The 22,621-nt window shown below is 38.9% G+C and overlaps 1 protein-coding gene across 1 annotated transcript; it reads right to left on the bottom strand.

Annotated features, from left to right (window-relative positions):
* Positions 1–5,159: 5,159 nt before the first annotated feature.
* LOC127427044 (cadherin-related family member 1) lies at positions 5,160–22,119 on the bottom strand. The gene is made up of 17 exons (XM_051674362.1): positions 21,985–22,119; positions 21,453–21,548; positions 20,967–21,112; positions 20,810–20,860; positions 18,034–18,123; positions 17,840–17,926; positions 16,910–17,023; positions 16,359–16,502; positions 15,963–16,041; positions 10,735–10,835; positions 10,431–10,634; positions 10,013–10,165; positions 9,678–9,842; positions 9,429–9,496; positions 8,165–8,393; positions 7,647–7,901; positions 5,160–6,731 (listed from the first exon to the last, which is right to left on the bottom strand). The coding sequence occupies exons 1-17, from the start codon at positions 22,046–22,048 to the stop codon at positions 6,159–6,161; spliced, it is 2,619 nt and encodes an 872-aa protein (XP_051530322.1). The 5' UTR covers positions 22,049–22,119; the 3' UTR covers positions 5,160–6,158.
* Positions 22,120–22,621: the final 502 nt, after the last annotated feature.

Genomic DNA, 22,621 nt, shown 5'->3' with positions numbered 1-22,621 from the left:
TGCAAATACCCTGTGCCCATCCTTAGTATCCATTCTCAATTTGGCCGGGAACATCAGTGCAAAAACGATCCTCCGTCAATGCAAAAGTTTCTTGAAGGAGTGTTATTCCACAAAACAAACTCCAGCTGCTTGGTGGAACCAACACAAAAAGAAACAAAAAAGGTGCCCAGCTTCCTCAGACAGTCAAGTGTATGTACAGTGAGACGAGCTCACTTGGGGGCCACATGAAAATCACCAAATGGTTTACTCACCCCATTGTTTCTATGAAAGACAATGCTTGCTGGGGACATGTAAATACTTTGCAGCCATCCTTAGTATCTATTCTCAGCTGGAAACATCAGTGCAAAAGTGATCTTCCGTTTCTTGCATTCCTTTGCTCCTCGTGTAACACAAGATCTTTATCAGATGATCTCAGAAATTTGACCAGAATTGATCAGGGCCTCTCTCCTTCTGCGGATTTCCGAACCAGAACTCTGTGAGCTCACTCGATTTCAAGCTTATGGCCTGTTATGTCGAGCAGACTCGGGAAGAGCTCATCTAGGAATTTCACCATATCTCAACCTTCTTCATGCTCAGGAATTCCAACAATTCGGACGTTGTTTTGCCGATTACGATTCTCTAAATCTTCCAACTTTTCCCAGACATGTTCCAAGTCTGTCTTGGTCGCTAGTGGGTTAGCAGCTAATTCCCTCTCCGATGACTCCAGATATCGCAGCCGCGGAAAAGCAGGAGGAAAAGGGGAAACAGAGCCGCCGTTCTCATCAGAGTAAGACTCCGCGCAAATCGACCCCCGCTACCCACTATTCTACTGGCAAATGTTCAGTCTCTGGATAACAAGCTCTGCGAGCTGAAAGCGCGGATCTCTTTCCAACGAGATACAAGGGACTGCTGCATTATCTGCCTAACAGAAACTTGGATGACTGCGGAGATTCCAGACTCAGCCATTGAACCACAGCGGTCATTATCACTGCTGTGTACATCCCCCCACAAGCCGACACAGACCGGGCACTCAAGGAACTGTATGGGAGTATAAGTGATCAGGAAACCGCGCACCCTGAGGCCGCGTTCATTGTGACCGGGGACTTTAATAAAGCCAGTTTAAAATCAGTCGCACCAAAATATCACCAGCACGTTAGTTTCAACACACGAGGGGACCGGGTTTTGGACCATTGCTACTCTCCGTTCCGGGATGGCTACAAATCCCTCCCCCGCCCACCATTTGGCAAATCGGACCACTCTTCCATTCTGCTTCTGCCCGCTTACAGGCAGAAATTGAAACAGGAAGCACCCACCCTCAGAATGATCCAGTGCTGGTCAGACCAATCAGATTCTACGCTACAAGACTGTTTTGATCACACGGACTGGGAGATGTTCCGGTCCGCCTCTGGTGACGACATCGAGCTTTACGCTGATAGCATAATGTGTTTCATCAGAACGTGCGTAGAGGACATCGTTCCGACCAGAACTGTACGAATCTATCCGAATCAGAAACCTTGGATCAATAGTGATGTTTGCGCGGCACTTAATGTGCGGACCTCCGCTTTTAATTCCGGGAACGTGGAGGAGCATAAACAAGCCAGTTATGCCCTCCAAAAACTATCAGAACCGCAAAACGCCAGTACAGGAGTAAGACTGAAGGACAGTTTAACACCACCAACTCTAGAATCATATGGCAGGGAATTAACATCATCACAGACTTTAAAGGGAATAAAAACTCCGCCATGAACACCGCCGCCTCTCTACTGGATGAGCTAAATACCTTTTATGCTCGTTTCGAGGGAAATAACACCGCCCTCGCGGAGAGAGCTCTCGCGGCTGAAGCTACAGAGGTTAGTTCACTCTCTGTCTCTGTAGCGGATGTAACACGATCCTTCTGACGGGTGAATATCCGCAAAGCCGCTGGCCCAGACGGCATTCCGGGCCGCATCAGCAGAGCGTGCGCGAACCAGCTGGCTGGTGTTTTTACGGACACTTTCAACCTTTCCACCATTGTGCCTGTTCCAAAACAATCAAAAATAACTTGTTTAAATGACTGGCGTCCTGTTGCTCTGACCCCCATCATCAGCAAATACTTTGAGAGACTAATCAGAGATTACATCTGCTCTGTGCTGCCTCCATCACTGGACCCATTGCAGTTTGCTTACCGTAACAACTGCTCCACTGATGATGCCATTGCATCTACAATACACACTGCTCTCTCCCACCTGGAAAAAAAGAACACTTATGTGAGAATGCTGTTTGTAGACTACAGCTCAGCTTTCAACACCATAGTGCCCTCCAAGCTAGATGAGAAACTCTGGGCTCTGGGCTTAAACAGCTTGCTGTGCAGCTGGATCCTGGACTTCCTGTCAAGCAGACGTCATGTGGTTAGAATAGGCAGCAACATCTCCTCATCACTGACCCTCAACACTGGAGCCCCGCAGGGCTGTGTTCTCAGCCCACTACTGTATTCCTTGTACACACATGACTGTGTGGCAACACATAGCTCCAATGCCATCATTAAGTTTGCTGAAGACACGATGGTGGTAGGTCTGATCACTGACAATGATGAAACAGCCTACAGAGAGGAGGTACACACTCTGACACGCTGGTGTCAGGAGCACAACCTCTCCCTCAATGTCAGTAAGACAAAGGAGCTTGTGGTGGACTTCAGAAGAAAAGACAGAGAACACAGTCCCATCACCATCAATGGAGCACCAGTGGAGAGAGTCAGCAGCTTCAAGTTCCTGGGTGTCCACATCACTGAGGAACTCACATGGTCCATCCACACTGAAGTCATTGTGAAGAAGGCTCATCAGCGCCTCTTCTTCCTGAGACGGCTGAGGAAGTTTGGAATGAACCGCCACATCCTCACACGGTTCTATACCTGCACTTTGGAGAGCATCCTGACTGGCTGTATCTCCGCCTGGTACGGCAATAGCACCGCCCACAACCGCAAAGCACTGCAAAGGTGGTGCGAACTGCCAGACACATCATCGGAGGTGAGCTTCCCTCCCTCCAGGAAATATATACAAGGCGGTGTGTGAAAAAAGCTCGGAGGATCATCAGAGACTCCAGCCACCCGAGCCATGGGCTGTTCTCACTGCTACCATCAGGCAGGCGGTATCGCAGCATCAGGACCCGCACCAGCCGACTCCATGATAGCTTCTTCCCCCAAGCAATCAGACTTTTGAACTCTTGATCTCCCACGATCAAAATACATCAGCACTGCATTTTATTACCCTTACTCTTATATCTCACACCGGACTGTCATAAATTATATTATTATTATTATATTATGTTCTCTCTTAACAACTGACTATCAACCGACAGCCTGAATGTCAATACAGTACAATACTGTACATTCTATATATATATATATATATATATATATATATATATATATATATATATATATATATATATACTTTTTTACATATTTTTATTTTTTATTTTTATTGAATAATGTGTATCTATATAGTGCGTATTGTATACTGTACAGTGTATGTTATTATTTGTACACTGTTGAGTGTAATTATGTGTATATCAGATGTTTAAATTGTGTTGTGTTAATTTGATGTTATTGTAAATTGGTATATGTCTCATCACTGTCACGACTGCTATGTTGATCAGAACTGCACCCAAGAATTTCACACACCATTGCACTTGTGTATATGGCTGTGTGACAATAAAGTGATTTGATTTGATTTGATAATCAATCTGCCTCTCGACGTCCGACAATCTTGTAACCAATTCCGAGAATTTTGCCTCGATTGGCGTAATTGATCGATGTATTACAGCAAGATCCTCCAGGTCCACTACAACCTTCATCAGCATTACAGACATGCTTGACAATTGGTGCTGAATTTCTCCCGCCGCACCATCCAGACCGAGTCCCTGGTCTGCGGCCCTGTCAGAGGTATCAGCTTGAGCACGTAATTGTCTTTTAATGTCTCCAGAGCCCAGAGATTTTAATTCTTTGCCATGTTGACTTCATAGAACAGTTATGTAGCAGGGTGTATCGAATCTCACCAGTTTATGACATAAAAATAATTAAAAACTAGCAAAGTGCACAGAGCTCACCGTTTACATCTCCGATTCCCCATGGCGCTACGCGACTCACTTTCAAGGACTTTTAAGGAGTGTGGGAATCCCGGTAACATTCGTTCATTCAGAAGTAAAGAATTAATGACTATTACAGTAGCTCCAAACTGTAATAATTTGCAAGATGCATGAGAATTATAGAGCTGTTCATCCATGATGTCAATTTGTAGGAGAATCCAGAAGGCTAATTTGACATGGGTTCCCTCATGAATTTCCTGTGGGTTTTTTATAATGGGGTTTTTCAACTTATGAGTAAAATAAGGTCTGTGGTGAACATTACTTGAAGATACTTGGACTTTTTGTTCTACAACATAAATTACACACAGTTATTATACCTCAAACGTGAATTCTGAAGCCGACATGTTTCCAAAAAAATTTGTTGCTAATGAGTTGCTAGATAAGAACTACAAATACCACAAGCATGTGTGTGTATGTGCCTGACAAAATGGAAAACCATAGTAGTTCTTATCTAGCAACTAGTTAGCAACATTCTGTTAAAAAAAAAACAAAAAAAACATGCTGGCTAGGGTTAGGTTAGGGTTAGTTAGTTTTAGGTTAGAGTTAGGGGTTAGGGTTAGAATTCAAATTTGAAGTCTGACTGTGGGTAATTTATGTTGTAGCACAAAACGTCCTAGTATCGTCAATTAATGTTTACCACAGACCTTATTTTAATCATAAATTTTAAACTGCAATTTTAAAAACCCATAGGAAAACACAGAGGAAACTTATGGCTTGAAAATTCTAATTGCTAATACTAATACAACCTGAACAGCTCTATTATACAAGAAGATCTGTGCATATGTTTTGTTTGAATGGACACATATTTGTAATAATTCATATTATAAATATGATGAACTACTAACAAAATCTTTTTCTTATTTTCTGCATTAAGATGTATGTACTAGTCTGGTTTACTATTAAAATTCTGAATTGTGTTGCTGCTATTTTCACTCATTTGATAAATCGATTGTGATGTTCCTCATTTATAAGTAATATAGAAGCATCTGTTAAATTAATAAATATAATGAAAAGTGGAACACTAAAAAATGAACAGTAGGACAGTATTGTATCTCTTAATTTTATTTTATTTTTTGCTTTTTTACATTATTAAAAAGGTTTCATTCAAATTCATTTGGAGATCAAACATAACATTATACATAAGTAACCATATTTTGAAATTTGGGTATTCCCTAAAACAAACAGCACATGGAGGTTCATTTGCTCTTTTTCTCAGAAAATGGAGATACAAATTAAGTTCATAAACTAAATATTGGTGAAAAATAGTCTTTACAAAAAAAGATTGACAGCAATAAGATTCTACCTAAGATTCAAGATTGTAATGTGTGCATTTCAGTACATCCATTCAGTCAATAAATAGACTTCCTCAAGGCAAAGGTTGTTCAAAGAAATACAATTACAAAGCCATAAAATCAGACAGTACAGATACATGCAACTTTCAAATAAATATATTGTCAGGCTTTAAGCTGGAAAACTATGGATGGAAAGGCTGTTTTGGGTGCTTTTGAATGTTTCCAAATACTGACAGATAACCAACATTTCTCCAATCTGAGATGGCGTGTCCAGCATTATTAAATACTTTCAAGATTGACATGAGTATTAAGAGTTTAGAGATTAGACTAACTGTCTTTAGGTTGTTGCACACAGATGGTAGTATGGTGTTAATTATGAGGCTGATTTATGAAGAAACGATGTGAATAATCCTTGCTGAACAAACAAACAGCATTTAACCAACTGTTTCCTCTCAGAAGTATATAAAGTTTTAATGACCTTTACAAACACATGTGAATACAGAAGCATTTACAAGTTACATTGTATTTTAATGATTTCCCCCATTTTTACAGTTACAAGCCAGATCTTCACTTACTGTACGCCACGTTGAGAAACAGAAACATTTTAGCTGAACCAGATGGCAATTTAAAAAAACAGACACTAAAAGAAAAGTTCAGCCAAACAGTTTGTGACATCAAATGTTTGATCCATCATAAAACACAAACGTGCTTCACGTGAGGAACATCAATAATCTCATGATCATGTTTCAGACGTAAGAGTATTTTTCAGTAATAATAGCCCTGATTTGCTTCAATAATTTTCTGTTCTATTTTCATCTTTAGCTCGGACACGAGAGCGGAACTGACGCTGCTGCTATCTTTGTTTCGGCGAGATTTCTCCACGTCATCTGCGCTTTTTTTCTTTGACCTCCAGCTAGAGCTGCGACTGGATTTTCTGGCCATCAGGGCACCGGACACTGTGGGCAGGGGTCGCTGGCACTCACTCGGTGGTGGAGGGGGACAGACGGGTGCGGGGGGTTTGGCTCTGGAGCTGCTGTTGTTGTCCACGTTGCAGTTGCTCCTTGTCTCGTCATCGATAAGGAACTTTTCGTGGTTGCCGTCACTCTGTGTGAACGCTGGCCTGAAGCTCCACGACTGTCGCTCTCGGGGTTTCCTGCGTATGATGCGACGCGTTGGTGTGATTCTGTTGGACTTTGTGTTGCGAAGGTACATGACAGTGGAGATCATGACCGTCACCAAAACCATAACGCTAATGATGCTAGCCACCATGCCGAGAGCTTTCATCGGATTGTCTCGACTCTGCATTAAAAACGCTGCCATGTGGCCCTTGAGTCGACTCTGCAAAAAAAAAAAAAAAAAACAAAAAAAAACATACACAAAAAGGGTTGTAAATAATGTACACAATCATCTATTCAGCCAGGCATACACCTAATTTATCCATCAACTCATAGTTATGCTGCTTTAGTTAGGTCTGCCGGAACTGGAAACACTTCTCATAATCTATAATCTATAACTCTGCAATAAATTGAATGGCATCTATGCTAATATTATTCTATTTGTTTCCCTGTCTCAACCTCAGGACTCCTATCCTGAGGTCACCAGAACCGGCCAGATCCAGCTCAATTCCTGATTCGTGTCAGACTCCACTGCTATGTGTCGCTGAGTGATGATGTCTAATAGCAGCCGGTGCCAGCCAAACATCACTTCAGTCTATTACGATGGACTTCAGAGGATGAACTGATGCCAACTCCAACCATAAGATATGGGATACTTTATATGCCATTGCCTGAACCTTGGATTTAAGATAGACCCCATTGAAATTACAGGCAACTGTGATACACCTCACTGATCTCGGCCTGCATCACCTTTGTCTAATGATGGACTACACTCTTAAAATGTAATACATAGACGATTATAATAAACAATAACTTTTGTTTATGTATATGCCACAGAAATCATGACAGCTGGTCTTTATGTTTATCAGATACTTCAGGAAGCACTAATGCCCTTTACAAGCTAGCACAGCACGTGTACAGTGTAAAAAGTACTGCGATATTGAGATATATATAATCTCCAGTATAAGTATAATCCCAGATACTTCAAAGATTTCTACCATGTTTTTATGGACTATGGTGGTATAACACCAGTAGTATTCTTTGAAGGAAGTTCACAAACACAAATGGCAAAACAATCAATAAATGCTGTTTTAATACTGTATCTTGATGTCTACAGTTTTACTTCTGCCAGTCTTACCGCCTCTGTGATGTCAATCTTCACTACTGCTGTTGTGCTGAAGGATGGCAAGCCACGATCGCGAGCTTGAACCACCAAAGACCACTTGCACTCTTTCTGTTTGCTGATGTTCTGCACAATCTCCATGGACTTGATGTACGATTTGAGCTTAATCTCGCCTGTGGATGTGTTAATGTCGAAGATGTTGTCCGGATCGGCTTTCATGATAGAATATTCAATGAGATTATTGGGTTCTTCTGCATCTTCATCCACAGCCTGAACACAAACCCAAAATCATCTCACTCATTTTGATTCATTCACAATAATCAAGGACAATATTATTGTTCAGTTGAATTGATCATTACTGTAGAACTTTAATCTGGTTGCAGGCTTTTGATCTTTGGTCTGATCTACAGTGCATCACAGGTGACATTCAACCAAATAACAGCAAAAGTTGATGAGTATATTAGACACAATACTTATAAATATGGTTGACCATAATAATCCAGCAGTTTAAAGTTGTTTGAAAAATCACAAACCTGGATTTTCACTGGTGCCCCTATAATCATGGTCTTTTCCAGGAAGTTCTCATTGAACTCTGGGGGATGATCATTTAGATCCAACACAGTGACAAAAACCTCCGCAAGACTGTATTTTCCCTCAGTATCTTCAGCTTTTACATAGAAATTATATTTTGACTTAACTTCAGCATCTAAAGATGCCCACGGCTGTGTGTAAATAATGCCAGATGTTGGATTAATGAGGAACCTGAAACAAACAAAGAGTTACAACAGTGATATACTTGACAACGTAAATGACTACAGTATTTGAGTCATGTTCACACACAAACAAAACATGATTAATCTCAGCCTGTAGTCCATTTTTAAACTTATATAAACTTACAGTTTAGGAGGTTAGGCACTGGACTTAAAAATCAACATTTGTTATCAAATGCATGTAAATCAGTAAGAGGACATACAGTGACTTTAATGCAGGACAAAGATGATAACTCTAACCATGACACTATAACGATTAACTCTGACACACTAGTAATAAATTCAGTGAGTGAATTACTCCCATGCCATCACTGGAAAATGTGCGAGTATCTAAATAATGGGATAAAATAAATGTGTGTGTGTGTGTTTGATATTAAAGTCACTGAACTCTGGATTTAAATCAGCTGCTTTATTCTTGTCAATGTGACTCTCTGCATGTGAAAATTAACAGTCAGCCAGAAACCTGCGATCTTTCACAAGATTATAATTTGCCTGCAGCGTAGGGGAAGAATCGAGGCATAAATTTACAGGTTTTACATGAACCGTATATTTGCTACCTCCAGCTGTCCAACTGTGCGCTAATTGGACCCTGATTCACTAGAGGGTGTGGAGATGCTATTTTTGCATCTACAATCCAATTACAAGATTATCCAGCATCTTCACCGGCGTCTCTCCTTCAGTCCCTTACAGACCTTATACAAAACATCTCCCATCATCCTCTCTGCTTTCACCAGACAACCTCAAACAAACACTGGTCATCTACCATAATGGATGATCTGTTCAGTAATGTCACAACGGTATACAAAATTAGGTATAATTCTGTTTATCGTCAAATTCAGAGTATTTTTAATAATTTATTAAAGTTTAATCCAAACTGTTATGTAAAGGCAGAGCATCTCTATTTTTGACCTGTCTGCTTTTACTCTCTCAATAAACAAATCACTAAATATGATTTACATAAGAACCCGTGACAGACTGAAAGCTGTGATTATCAATATTGGCAGTTTGTTTGTTTGGCTGAACTCACAGATCAGAGCCAGAGCCATACATGGAATATTTCACTTCTCCCCAAAGTCCAGAGTCTGGATCTGTGGCCTGGACAACAAACACACATTAGTGTAAAACAATGAAAGCGGAATCTGCAGACACACATGCTGTAAGATTACAAACACCAACATCTCTGGCTGAATTCAGCATTAATATGCCCTGTTTATTGCTCATATCTTTAATGCGAAACATAATTTCACAGTGCTTTTTTGAAGGCTCCTGCACTCACAGTCACTGAGACGACGTTTGAGCCTCCTGGAGAATTTTCTGGAATCCTGGCGATGTAAAATTCAGAGGAAAACTTTGGAATATTGTCATTGGTGTCCAAAAGATTGATTACAATATCTGCAGTGGCACTGAATCTCTCTGGAGTGTCAATCTCAACGGCTAACAACTGAAAAATAACACACGCACGCACGCACACGCACACACACACACACACACACACACATTACTTCACTGAATAAAATGTGTTGCTTTGATGCTGAGCACCAAAGGATACTTAATGAGATACAATCATCATCAGGAGAAAAATAATAATATTAATAAAAATCACCATCACACCTTGAATGTTAAGAACTGATTTTTTTCGTAGTCGATGGCGGTGGAATTTTCCACGATGATGGTGACTTGAGCCTCATTAAGAACCGTTTGTGGGACGACACGAAGAACTCGACCAGGTCCCACCAGCAGAAGTCTGAATTTAGCATTTGCACCCTGAATGACAAAAGTTTATTCTACATTAATTAAGAAAAAAAAAAAACACAAAACTAATTTATGAGTCTATTAGAAGCTCGATAAGAATCTCAAGTAATTGAAGTGAAACGCTTCAGATGCACTTTACCATCATGTCAGAAACGTGCTCTCTTTTGTCTGGGAAATTAGCATCTAATATGCTGATAGTTTATGATTTCGTACACGCAAACAGAAAAAGCAAATAATCTGAAATAATTCAAGGCAAATGTTTTGTTCACTGACTGACCTGGTCTGAGTCATTCACGGTTATCTTCAGGCCTCTGAGGATCTCTCCTTCCGCCGGGTGTTCATACATGGTCATATCAAACCTGCTCTGTGGACCGTTCTCTCCGTAGAATGTCGGCGGATGATTGTTGAGATCCAACACACGAATAGTGACTGTGGTGATGGCGTAATCGACAAACTGCTCGTCAGGCCTGACCTCTGAAGCCTTGATTTAAAAGAATGAAAGCTGTATTATTTCATGCATGACACTACTTCTACATGTACTCTCAATCTTTACTGATGTTTCTATGATAAATATTGCACACCTGGACTTTTAACTCATATAACTCATTCTTCAGCTGTACAGGAAATGATGTCAAACTGATACAGCCACTCGTACTGTTGATATTAAATAATCCATCACTGCCTGATGATGCAAAGAAAACAAAAGAGTCTGTTAGAAACAAGTTAACATGCAATCAACACAGTAAAACAAACACAAATGTTCAAGAACATATTCCTAATGGAAATGTTTTTCTCTTACGTTTAGCGCACTGTACCATTATTTTTTTGTTTTGTTATTAACAGTTTTTATTGATTCCAAATAGCAGATTAAATAGACATAACAGAATATATGGAATCAAATTATATAGGATTATATATAAAAAGGATTATTGAGTGTCCAATACGTCACACAAAAAGCTCTGAACCCACAATCACAATTCTTGGATCTTAACACACCCCCAAAAAACATGGGTTGTGTCCCCATCTTCTGATTGGCATCGCCAGCAGGTGGCTGTGTCTTTAAGACCAAGCCAATATAATCTAGAGGGGGTCCAACAGTAAAATCTTGAATTGCATAAGGCGCACCCTAACATCTCTAGATGCAGACTTGAAATTTTTAGGATCCTAGCCCACACTCCCTCCTCCAATACCAAGTTTAAATCTTTCTCCCATAATCTCTTGATAGAAGTTGAAACTCCGTTCTCCAGACTCTGAATTAGCAGGGAGTAATACACTGATGCCTCATGACTTTTTCCAAAAGCAGTAATCACCTCTCCCAGAGTATCTGCCGCTTTAGGGGGGTGTATGCTACTCCCAAAAATAGTACAGAGCAGGTGGCGCAGCTGTAAATACCTAAAGAACTGAGATCTGGGAATCCCAAAATATTGAACCAAATTTTCAAAGGATCTCAACACTCCACTCTCATATAGGTCACCGAGTGTAGTAACCCCCCTCACAATCACTCTGTCCAGCAGAAAGGAGACTTATTAATACATAATTTTGGGTTCAGCCATATGGTCGAAGCAACATTTAAATAAATGTCCGAATTAAACACTCTGGACACTTTTGTCCATACCGAGTGCAAATGCGAGATAACGGGGTGTGATTTAACTTCTCCGATTAGTTTGATAGAAAGGCTTTGCAGTGGTGAAATAGGGGCAAGAACTTCCTGTTCAATACATAATCAGGGAGGGGCTCTCTCAGGTGGAAGCGACCAATGAGCCAAATGTCTAAAACCGAATGCATAATAATAAAACAAAATCTTGGGTAGGCCTAGCCCACCTTTGTCAATTGGCCTATGTAACTTATTGAAATGTAAACTGGGACGTTTACCATTCCAAATGAAGGACTTCGCTATGCTATCAAATTGCTTGAAATAAGAGAGGGGGACATCTACAGGGAGAGACTGTAGCAGGTAGTTGAATTTTGGAATACAATTCATTTTAATAATATTAACCTTCCCAATCACAGATAAATGTAATGAAGCCCACCTGACCACATCGTTCGAAAACCTTTTTATTAAAGGGTCAAAATTAACTCTAACTAAATCACACCAATTTGCTGGGAATAAAATCCCCAAATACTTAATGCCCCATTTGGGCCACTGGAAGGCGCCCGGCTGAAAAGCCGTTATCGGGCAGTACGCTGTCAGAGCCAAAGCTTCGGATATAGACCAATTATCTCTGTATCCTGAGAACTTAGAAAAGGAATTAATAATTCTGTGGAGGCATGGCATAGATCTAATAGGGTCAGAGATGAATAACAAAATATCATCTGCGTAAAGCAAAAGCTTATGCGCCACCCCTCACGCCACCACCCCTCCTCCTTTCTTATCGTGTAAAATCGAATAAACCCCACCTGATCTATATGTATAAGTGATGTCATAACTTTATTTAATCAGTTAGCCACATTTTTTTTTACAATATTTTAACATCTAGCTGGATCAGGGAAATTGGACGGTAATTCTTACACTCCCTTGGATCTTTGTCCTTTTTAAGAATCAAACTGGATAAGATAGACTTCTTTAAAAGCATTATTAATATCAATGGCTGAGGTAAATATTTCACCACCAGCAGATTTCACTGAGGGAATGGTAGAAAAAGACTCTCTCTGTTTTATATATCTAGCCAGAAGTTTTCCTGCCTTGTCCCCCGACTCAAAGTATGACTGCCTTGAATAGCCAAAACTCCACTTTCCATGACAAAATAGTATTATATCTGTATTTCAATGGGGTCAATTCTCTGAGGCCATCAGACGACATTTGGCATTTCAGCTTTGCTTCGGCACTTTTAATATTCCCTTCCAACTCCACGAGTTCTCGTGCTTTGGATTTTTTGGTGAATGAGGCATACTGTATGATCCGACCCCTAAGAACTGCCTTAATTGCCTCCCAATCCACACCCACAGAGGATACTGAGGACCAGTTGGTCTCCATATAAACATTGATTTCAGCCTTTAACATAGATTTTGCAAAAGGGATACATTAAAGCGCTAATTATATGATTTCCTTTTCTCCATATGTAGCAACACTTCTAAACTCACCAGGGTGTGATCTGAGATTAAAATGTTTCCAATTGAGCAGTCAACAACAGATGAAATGAAGGCCTTAGATATATAAAAAAATCTATTCTAGAATAAATCTTATGGACTGATGAAAAAAATGTATAGTCCCTTCCAGATGGGTTCAAAAGTCTCCAAATATCTGTAAGACCAAGATTTTTACACATCCTGTGAAGCGTCCATGTTGCTCTAGGGCAGGGGTGTCAAACTCTGTTCCTGGAGGGCCACAGTCCAGCAGAGTTTAGCTCCAACCCTAATTAAACACACCTGAAGCAGCTAATCAAGATCTTCAGGAATGCTTGAAGATTACATGGAGGCATTTTGGAGCAGGGCTGGAACTAAACTCTGCAGGGCTGCGGCCCTCCAGGAACTGAGTTTGACACCGCTGCTCTAGGGGGCTTACACACTTTTGCTTCACTATGATCAAAAGATTAAAGCCTCCTCCCAATATTATATCATGAAGGGTGCCAGCAGCTTGCAACATCCCTTCAAGATCTATAAAAAAGCCCTGATCATCAATGTTAGGTGCGTAAATATTAGCCAAAATAAGACTTTGTCCCTGAATTTCAGCTAAAACAATAATGACTCTTCCTAATTTATCTTTAATCTGTTTGAGACGTTTGAATTGTAGATGTTTACTTATCAATGTAATGACTCTCCTGCTCTTACTTGAGCCAGCACTAAAGAAAACATGTCCACCCCATATCTTCCCAAATTTTTTCAGCTTCCTGTGGGGAAAGATGTGTTTCTTGAAGAAACACTATATCATATTTTTTACGTTTAAGAAAATAAATAACCTTCCTTCTTTATGGGGTGCCCCATCCCATTCACATTCCATGTGGAGAGAGATAGTACACACATACCAACATTTGACATTTTGACATATTAGAAAAAATAGATTGTGTGTCAAAAACAAAATTATAAAGACCACATTCCAACAGTAGTGCAACAATCAAACCCTGAACTTCCCCCAGAACCAAACAAACAGAAAAAAGAAAAACGTGAGCATTATCCCCACGCACGACAGCACCAACCGGCGTCCATCCCTCTAAACTCAAACAGTCCATGTATGCCTACGAGAGCCCCCACAACAACTTTGCCGTCGGATTGCTCAAGTCCGGTGTTTCTGTTCAAATTTTGTGAGATAGAATTATTTTCTGTACACCGTTTAGGTCGTAATTCTTTAAAAACATCTTCATCTCGGATGAAGCATCTCAGATCTTTTCTTTGAGGGAATTAAAAGTTAGGATGGAAGGACCTGTTGACATTAAAGTAATGCAGGTGGGTTGCATTATTTCCTTCCATAGCATCATCCGCCTGAGAGGATTAGCATCTCTGACATTACTACATCTGATGTTGCATGATATTTTCTATTTAGCACTTGTTAGTCTGTAAATATCTTGACATTATGTCTGTCTCTGAGGGTTCTGCTGTTGGAGCTCTGTGATGTTGTTTATTCAGTAACTGTGAGTCTCTCTTCATGTCATTATGACTCAGTGTACATGTGCACACACATGCATGTCTATGCCTACTAATTCACACACACACAGACTCGCTCATGCCTTATTCATTAGCAGACCAATCTCAGAAATTTGGCCAGAATTGATCGGGGCCTGCCTCCCTCCGCAGCTCGCCAAGAAGGAACCCTGTAAGCTTGCTCAATTTCCAGTTTATGGCCTGTTATGTTGAGCAGATTCAGAAAGAGCCCGTCCAGGAATATCACCATATTCTGACCCTCTTCGGCCTCGGGAATTCCGACAATATGGACATTATTCCGCTGACTACGGTTCTCCATGTCCTCCAACTTCTCTCAGACATGCTCCAAATCCACCTTGGTCGCTAGCGGATTAGCAGATAATTCCCTCTCCGATGACTCCAGAAAATCAATCCGTTTCTCGACATCCCCCACTCTTGTAACCACCTCAGAGAATTTAGTCTCCATGGCAGTGATCGAGTGACGTATCACAGCAAGATCCTCCAAGTCAGCAACGACCTTCGTCAGCATTGCCATCATGTTCAACATCTCTCGCCACATTTCCCTCATTTGTCCGACCAAATCAACTCCCTGGCTCGGGACCTGCTCTGGGGCGTCTGCATGAGCATGTAAGTGTCTTTTAATGTCTCCAGAGCCCGATGATTTTGAATTCTTTGACATATTGTCCACCTAGAACAGTTATGAAACAGAGTGTATCGAATCTCAACGGTTTATGTCATTAAAAGTGTTACACGTCCGATTCCCGCATGGCGTCACGTGACTCGGTGAATCATTTATAACTTTTTGGACTTTTCATGAGATAGAGACCGTTTCGATAAGTACGTTTGATCACCGTCTCAGTTCACTCGGCTGCTGTGTGAGCAATACAATGTGACAAAAACAATGTGGTGTTTTGTGATGTTACGCCATAACTCGCTGAAAAAAATTACTGGAAAAGCTATAAAATTGTGAATATAGTTCTACTGTATTACTTCCCAACACTAATGCCAAACTGTCTTTATTGCCTATGCCAAGATCTGCCACAGCTCACTCATAACTCATGAAGACAAGTGCCAGTCTTTGAACTCTGCTGTCTCATCTAGACTGTTCCACACTGTTCCATTATTATGATGATATGAATATGAAGTTATTGAAACGGAGAACATACAATGATATTAATTATTACATTTAGCAAGCTTAAAACATGAATGCAGATGTGGCACGTGACACACTGACCGTTCAGAATGGAATAATGGATGTTATTGGGATTGTTCTGGTCTCCGTCTTTTGCAAATACAGTGAATATCTCTGAACCCTGGACACAAAAAATGAAGAATAAAATAAAAATAAAAACATGAAATGACAAAGATACAATTACTTGATAATACAAGCTCTGTTATTGTGTATCATCATTAATTTATTTGTACAGTTGAGTCTAATCTTTCATTCCCAGATAATTCAATTAAATCAAGGATTTATTATTTGTTTTCTGGTTCACAAAATCCAATTCCTCCAATCTCTGTAGATTTTTTTGGTGCAACAATGAAACACAAGCACAGTGAAGTGTTATATTGATTGGAATATTTAGTGATAGTTATTCTGAATTTTGTAATGTAATCACATCATACTTACTGGAACTGAAACTTCATAGACAAATCCAAAATACGGAATACCAACAAACACTGGAGGAGAATCCTGGGTATCCAGCACATTGATGGTTATGACGGCTGTCGAAGACATAATTTGATATTTCCCACAATATTTACCACCACCATCCTGAAATAAGATAAACAGATCTGATGTTCTCAAACTTTCTGATTAAAACCTCAGATTGGGCTCCAAGTAGAATGTAGAGGCTTTTATGAAAGATATTAGTTTTCGTTAACACACAAATCTGAACAACTTATCTCAAATGAAAAAACTTGAACTAAGACATGTGTTTAATCATTTTGACACTTAATTCTAACTCTCAAGTAAATAAACCATTGACACTCATTGTACTGCTAAAGTCTATTAGCTGGCCTGTGTGCTTTACGACTCTCTAACCCCTGAACCTGACCCTCGTTTAACTCTAAACACAGCATTTATTTAAACTCTAACATGAGGTCATGGCTAGACAAACATGTCAGACTAATATAAAGGACATCATGAAGGATTTTCATCCTGTAGTGTTTGTCGCTCACCTTTGCAACTACAGTGACAAAATGATTCATGGAGAGCTCGTAATCCAGTGATTCACCAGGTTTAACACGCAGAACTCCACTGTGACCATCGATGGTGAACTTAGTACTGGGAGACTGTAAATGAAATAACAATTGATCCTCATTACTAAGACATATTGTCTGCAAACATTAACACATTTTGCTCAAAACCAACACTACAAAGGTAAAAATATAACATCTTATTAAACTTTGTCCTCAATTGGTACAAACTGATTTATTAGAGACATATCATATGATCATGACTGCAGTGATTCAGATTTTCAGAGCAACTTCTCTGCACTTTATTTGTTGTTTAGATCTGAATTCAGTCATTTTTATACACGCTGGAATCTCACTGGAGCTGTTAACTAACTAACTAACTAACAAACAAACTAACTAACTAACTGTGTGTTCACTGAGTTCAGGTTGTGATGATTATTGGCTTGTTTACTTAGTTCTGCTATTTGATAAATACATTTTTAATTGTAATATTCTGAACTCACTTTAATTTTAAAATAAATGAATTAATAACATTGTTTCACAGCATGTTACACTGCTGTCACTGATTGACATGTCATATTCACAGATTCCCTCATTTTCAGAAGCGTTTGACCTAAAATGCCTCGTGAATCTAACAGTGACACATGTGACATGTAGACACACGCAGAGGTAAGCCAGACTAAGCCCTCAATACCTGCATAAATGTAATTGAAATGTAATCCAGTAGCTGCACATTTGCTGATGGTTCTTTAGAGTGCCGGACTGTTTGACGGGTTACAGTCATTTATTTGTGATTCAGAGTCCCTGCAGCAACACAGCATGAATTTGAACCGGGATACTAAAAATATCCTCCATTATAAACCCCAACTGAAAAAGGAGCAAAAAATTGAGTTGGAAGTTGTCGTGTCTCACCTGCAGGAAGTAGCTGACACTTCCTCCCGAGCCGAGGTCTCGATCCACAGCCTGAACTCTAAAGATGCTGCTGCCTGACGATGTGTCCTTCAACACAAATCACACACACATTCTGTTTATGGCTCAATCATTCTTATTAGAACATATTTATTATGGCAATATCTGTTCGTTTCTAAACTGCTTTTCATGCTTACCTCGGGGACATCCACAATGAATGGTAGATTTAAAAACTCAGGCTTTTCATCATTAGCATCTGTGATAAACACTCGAACATTTTCCTCCACCTGAGGAAATTCGATTTAACCAGACAAATTTAACTTTATAAGTATAAAACTATACATTTATTAATTTAATAAATAAGAAAAACTAGTCAGAAACAAAATGTTGGAAAAACAGTAAGTAATTTATAGTCAAACATTTTGTTGTTGTTTTGAAACACATTACACATAATAATAATAATAATAATAAAAATAATAATAATAATGTTTATTTCTATTGCACCACTTCACAATGCAAATGAATACAGCAAAAGAAAGAGCTATAACTACAAAACAGAGCAACAAAAAAAGAGGTTAAAATTGAGAATAACTGGAGAGAGTCAAACAACATAACCATTTCAATAACACTGAGCTAACACAGGTTTTCATTTGAACCCTGAAAGAAGGGAGAGATGATATACCACTAAAGTTCTGGGCAAAAGAATTACAGTCTCTGTGAGCACTGAAGACACCATGAGAACACTGAGCAGCGGAGCAGCAATGCAGGAATACACAGACTATCAATTAATTGCCAACAAAAGCCTTCATCAGCCAACTAACAAGGACAATGCATCAAAGACATTTGTCATTAAACTTACAGTTTGTACAAACACTTAAAGGTTGCCCTTAACACTTACTTAGTTTACTCATTTTAACCCGTGATCTGCACTGCACATAAATAACTAATACTGTCATTATATTCATGATGTTAGTCAGAGGGGAACTGGCCCCCACAGTGAGTCTGGTTTCTCTCAAGGTTATTTTTCTCCATTAATCAACATCTTATGGAGTTTTGTGTTCTCACAGTCGCCTTCAGCTTGCTCACTGGGGTTATAAATACAATTATTATTTAAGTATTTAAATTTAAACACAATTCACAATCGTATTTAATCAAACTACACAATGATGACTCTAAGACATTATAGATATTACAGTTTTATCTTCTGTAAAGCTGCTTTAAAACGATGTGTGTTGTGAAAAGCGCTATACAAATTAAAATGACTTGACTTGTATGAATAAATCACATCAACTAGGTTCTGAGGTGCAAGTGAACATGTCGAGCTTTAAAAGTGAATTTGAAACTGAAGTATAGAGTTTTGTCAGCAACAAAAGCTGTGTTTCTATTTAAATGTTTTGCATTTCAAGCACATTTCTAAAAATTTGACTTAAGAAAATGCAAATCTACATGTTTTCATCCACTACATCATGCACATTATCTTGAGGGAGTCCACGTGTCATGATGGAGCAGCTGAATGACCTCTTTGCTTTGGAGAAACTTGTATTTGCAGTATTGGAGCAACTTGTAAATTGTTTTATTAAGTGATGCCAGGAGATGCTACAGAATGAGTGTAATATCTCATATAATGATGGCTTATAAACTGTTTCCATCACCTTAATGCGCATTTTGATTCATGCAAAATTCTAGAAAATCCACCTCTGTCAAGCGCATAAACTTTTACGCAAATTCTGAGAGTGTCTGCACATATCAAGCATTTATATTCAGGTTTTCTTTAGCAAAAATGTTAAATTAACATCAAAATAGTTAGATGGAAATCCAGCATATGATGACTGTGGGACTTCAAAAATAATGGTTTATAAAATCAGTTATCAAAGGCTAGAGGACTGATTCTTAAAGCTGAAGTGTGTTATTTCTGCACCATTTGAAAATAAAGTTCAGTTTTGTTCAACATCTTTCTGAATACGTCCCCGTCTGTTGTTTATCGAACAGATAGTCCCGCCCCTATCTCACGCCATTGGTTGAGTCAATGTTATTATGTCAGGCTGGACGGGTTTCTAAAACACAGAGGAATTATAAAGCTGCAAAGAGACAAACGGTTTACAGTTTTCAAGAATTCAACCAGCTTGGCTTACTTGTCGTCTGAAGTATTTTAACACCAAAAAAGTTACACACTTCAGCTTTAAAGGCAAAGTGTGTCATTTCTGCACCACTAATGACATCAAACAGGACTGCAAAAACTATTTACCATTTTCACAGACTGTGACGATACATTTCCATCTTATTTAGCAGTGAAAATCTAGCAAACTTTTGTGTAGTTGCATTTTTTTAAATGATTTAGTGTAAATTTATAACATTATACTTTATTATATTACCCTGGAATTAGTTTTAAAAACAAGTGACCACAGATGTAATGAAGTTTCTAATACAGCTGCTGAAAAAGTGACAGTAAATTTATCATCTCTCTTCTGATGGTTGTAATCCATTGATCTCTATTTTCTTTTTTCATTTGAAAAGTTATAGAAACGTAATAGTGGCACTGTTCTTTTGATGTTGGAGCAGATGGGTAAGCAAAAAATTATGTTTGCCGTGATCTCCAATTCACTTCCATTCACCACTATCAAAGTTTACCCTGCAAACATTTACTTCCTCGTTCCAAAACACAGAGTGTGAAAAGGTCACGATTGTTTCCAGAAGTTTCCGAACACTCCCTCCATCATCCATTGGTCAGACAAACAGACAGTACTGCCCCAAACTCAGAAGAGTCAGAAATTGACACTGACAGCTTCTATTTACATTCTTCAAACTACCAATGGATTACTAATAATTGACTCTAAACATTAAATTGAGATAAAAGAAAGTAATTGAACATCTAAATTTAAACCTTTTACAGCTTTAAGAAGTAATCTTGGAATTAAAACAGTTATTTGTGTTGTTGTGCCGTAACTCTACAGTGTGTGTGAAGAGATTTATCACCTGATTTCTGCCGTCTGTGATGGTCACAATTGCAACAATCTCATCCTGAATCTAAACAAATCAATTGAATTTGAATTATTCACACTGATTGGCTTCAGCTGATATTTTTCATTAATGTCTCAGGATCAAAAACACTTTTAATAACATCTGTACGCACCTCTCTGTCCAGACGTTCAATGAGAGTCACGTTTCCTGATTTAGGCTCGATGCTGAAAAACTCTTTAGAGCCCTTATCAAAGGTCATGCCGTAGGTCACGGGTTCACCCTCGGGGTCAGAGCCATTCAGTGTGTACACATGAGTTCCTGTGGAAGAATAAAGTGAATTATCCAGATTAGATCACATGATCTCAAACACAGTATAAGTGTGTTAATATATCATTTGAAATTATCTAATAACATTCAATTCCCTGTTAATGATATGTGCATTGATCAGCTGAATAATTATTTGTTGTAAAAATTAAAGAGATTTTTTGCACAAGACAAAAGCAGATTGATCATGATCAAAGTGATTCGCTAATTAAATCTACGTTCATCTGTGATCAGCTCATTATGGTTTCAGAATATGTTTATATATTATTATTCTTCTAAAGTCCATATTTGATGGCATGTTTTCAGTGTGTTCATTCAGAGTTTGAATACTAACCGACAGGCGTGTCTTCTGCAACATTGAATAAAGCCATGTTTCCATTGTTACTGCCGGCTCCATTATCATAGAAATACGGAGCAAAGTCTGATTTCCCTGCAAAGCACAAACCTCTAACTCAAATAACAGAAATTTTAATCAAACATTTTGAACATAAAACATCAACATGTTCAGGCAAAAACAAGGACTAATGTGGTAAGAAATAAACAGCAAGACATGATGTCATTATTAAAGGTTCAACACGTTTAACAAAATTATTGACACAATAATCATATGGACCAATGCAACATAAAAAAATCAAATTAAAGATGTTTGAATTTTTTAATAATAATTTCTCAATTCTACTATTGCAAATTGTATTATTAAATGACAAATAACCTTGTAACACATTAATAAAGTACAGCTCTGTTCTCTCACTATCACACACTCAGTGTTTCCATTGTACTTAAAGGATTACTGAGACAATCGCAACTGTGAAGCTGATTAGAGAAAGACTAACTTACATCAACCAGTAAAATATCCAGTTACTCACCCATACACACGCAGAGCGAGACGAGGAGAAAGATGAAAATGTGTTCTTTCCGCATATTCTTCATCCTGCAGAAAGAGTATGAACACACCAGAGGTTCATATAGAAATGACACAGTAGCACCTACCCGTCTGAAGACGTCTTTAAATAAGACTGAGCAGCTTCAGTAATCCTGTGACTCACGCTACAATGCCACCGACCGCCTGAACTGACACACAAACACACGTCAGCTCAAGCAAACGTGTCTTCTGGGAGATTGTAGTATATTTATTCAGAGCTACAAACACATCAGACAGAAGCTCAGTGTCATATATTCATTCTCAAACTCATCATGAAAATTCATTGTTTCTTATTTTTCATTCATAATCAGAACATCCAACTTTTGCCTTTAACTGGAAATATAAGTGAGGCTTTAGCAGATTCACTCCAAACTCATTTACTTTTGCATCTTCTGTGGCAAATGTAAAGGAAAGGTGTCTGGAAGCATCATTCTATATTTGTATCAGCTCCTGTAAGAGTCAAATACATCTGTCATTGACCTATTTTAAGGGGTGAATGTGCCATGCATTGGGTGTTTGTGTTGGTGACACATCATACTGTATTTCTTTGCAAGCAGAACAGTCACAAGAATCACGAGAAT

This window comes from Myxocyprinus asiaticus, chromosome 36 (assembly GCF_019703515.2).
Source record: "Myxocyprinus asiaticus isolate MX2 ecotype Aquarium Trade chromosome 36, UBuf_Myxa_2, whole genome shotgun sequence".
Taxonomy (NCBI): domain Eukaryota; kingdom Metazoa; phylum Chordata; class Actinopteri; order Cypriniformes; family Catostomidae; genus Myxocyprinus; species Myxocyprinus asiaticus.
This window is presented reverse-complemented; position numbering and strand designations above follow the sequence as displayed.

Bases quoted from the DNA above. Each gene is read 5' to 3' on its own strand.
- LOC127427044 (XM_051674362.1), bottom strand. From the start codon at position 22,048: ATGAAGAATATGCGGAAAGAACACATTTTCATCTTTCTCCTCGTCTCG. The intron at 10,166-10,430 runs GTCAGTCAGTGA...TTTGTCATTCAG, and splicing joins CCGTGAATGACTCAGACCAG to GGTGCAAATGCTAAATTCAG. The intron at 6,732-7,646 runs GTAAGACTGGCA...TTTTTTTTGCAG, and splicing joins AGATTGACATCACAGAGGCG to AGTCGACTCAAGGGCCACAT.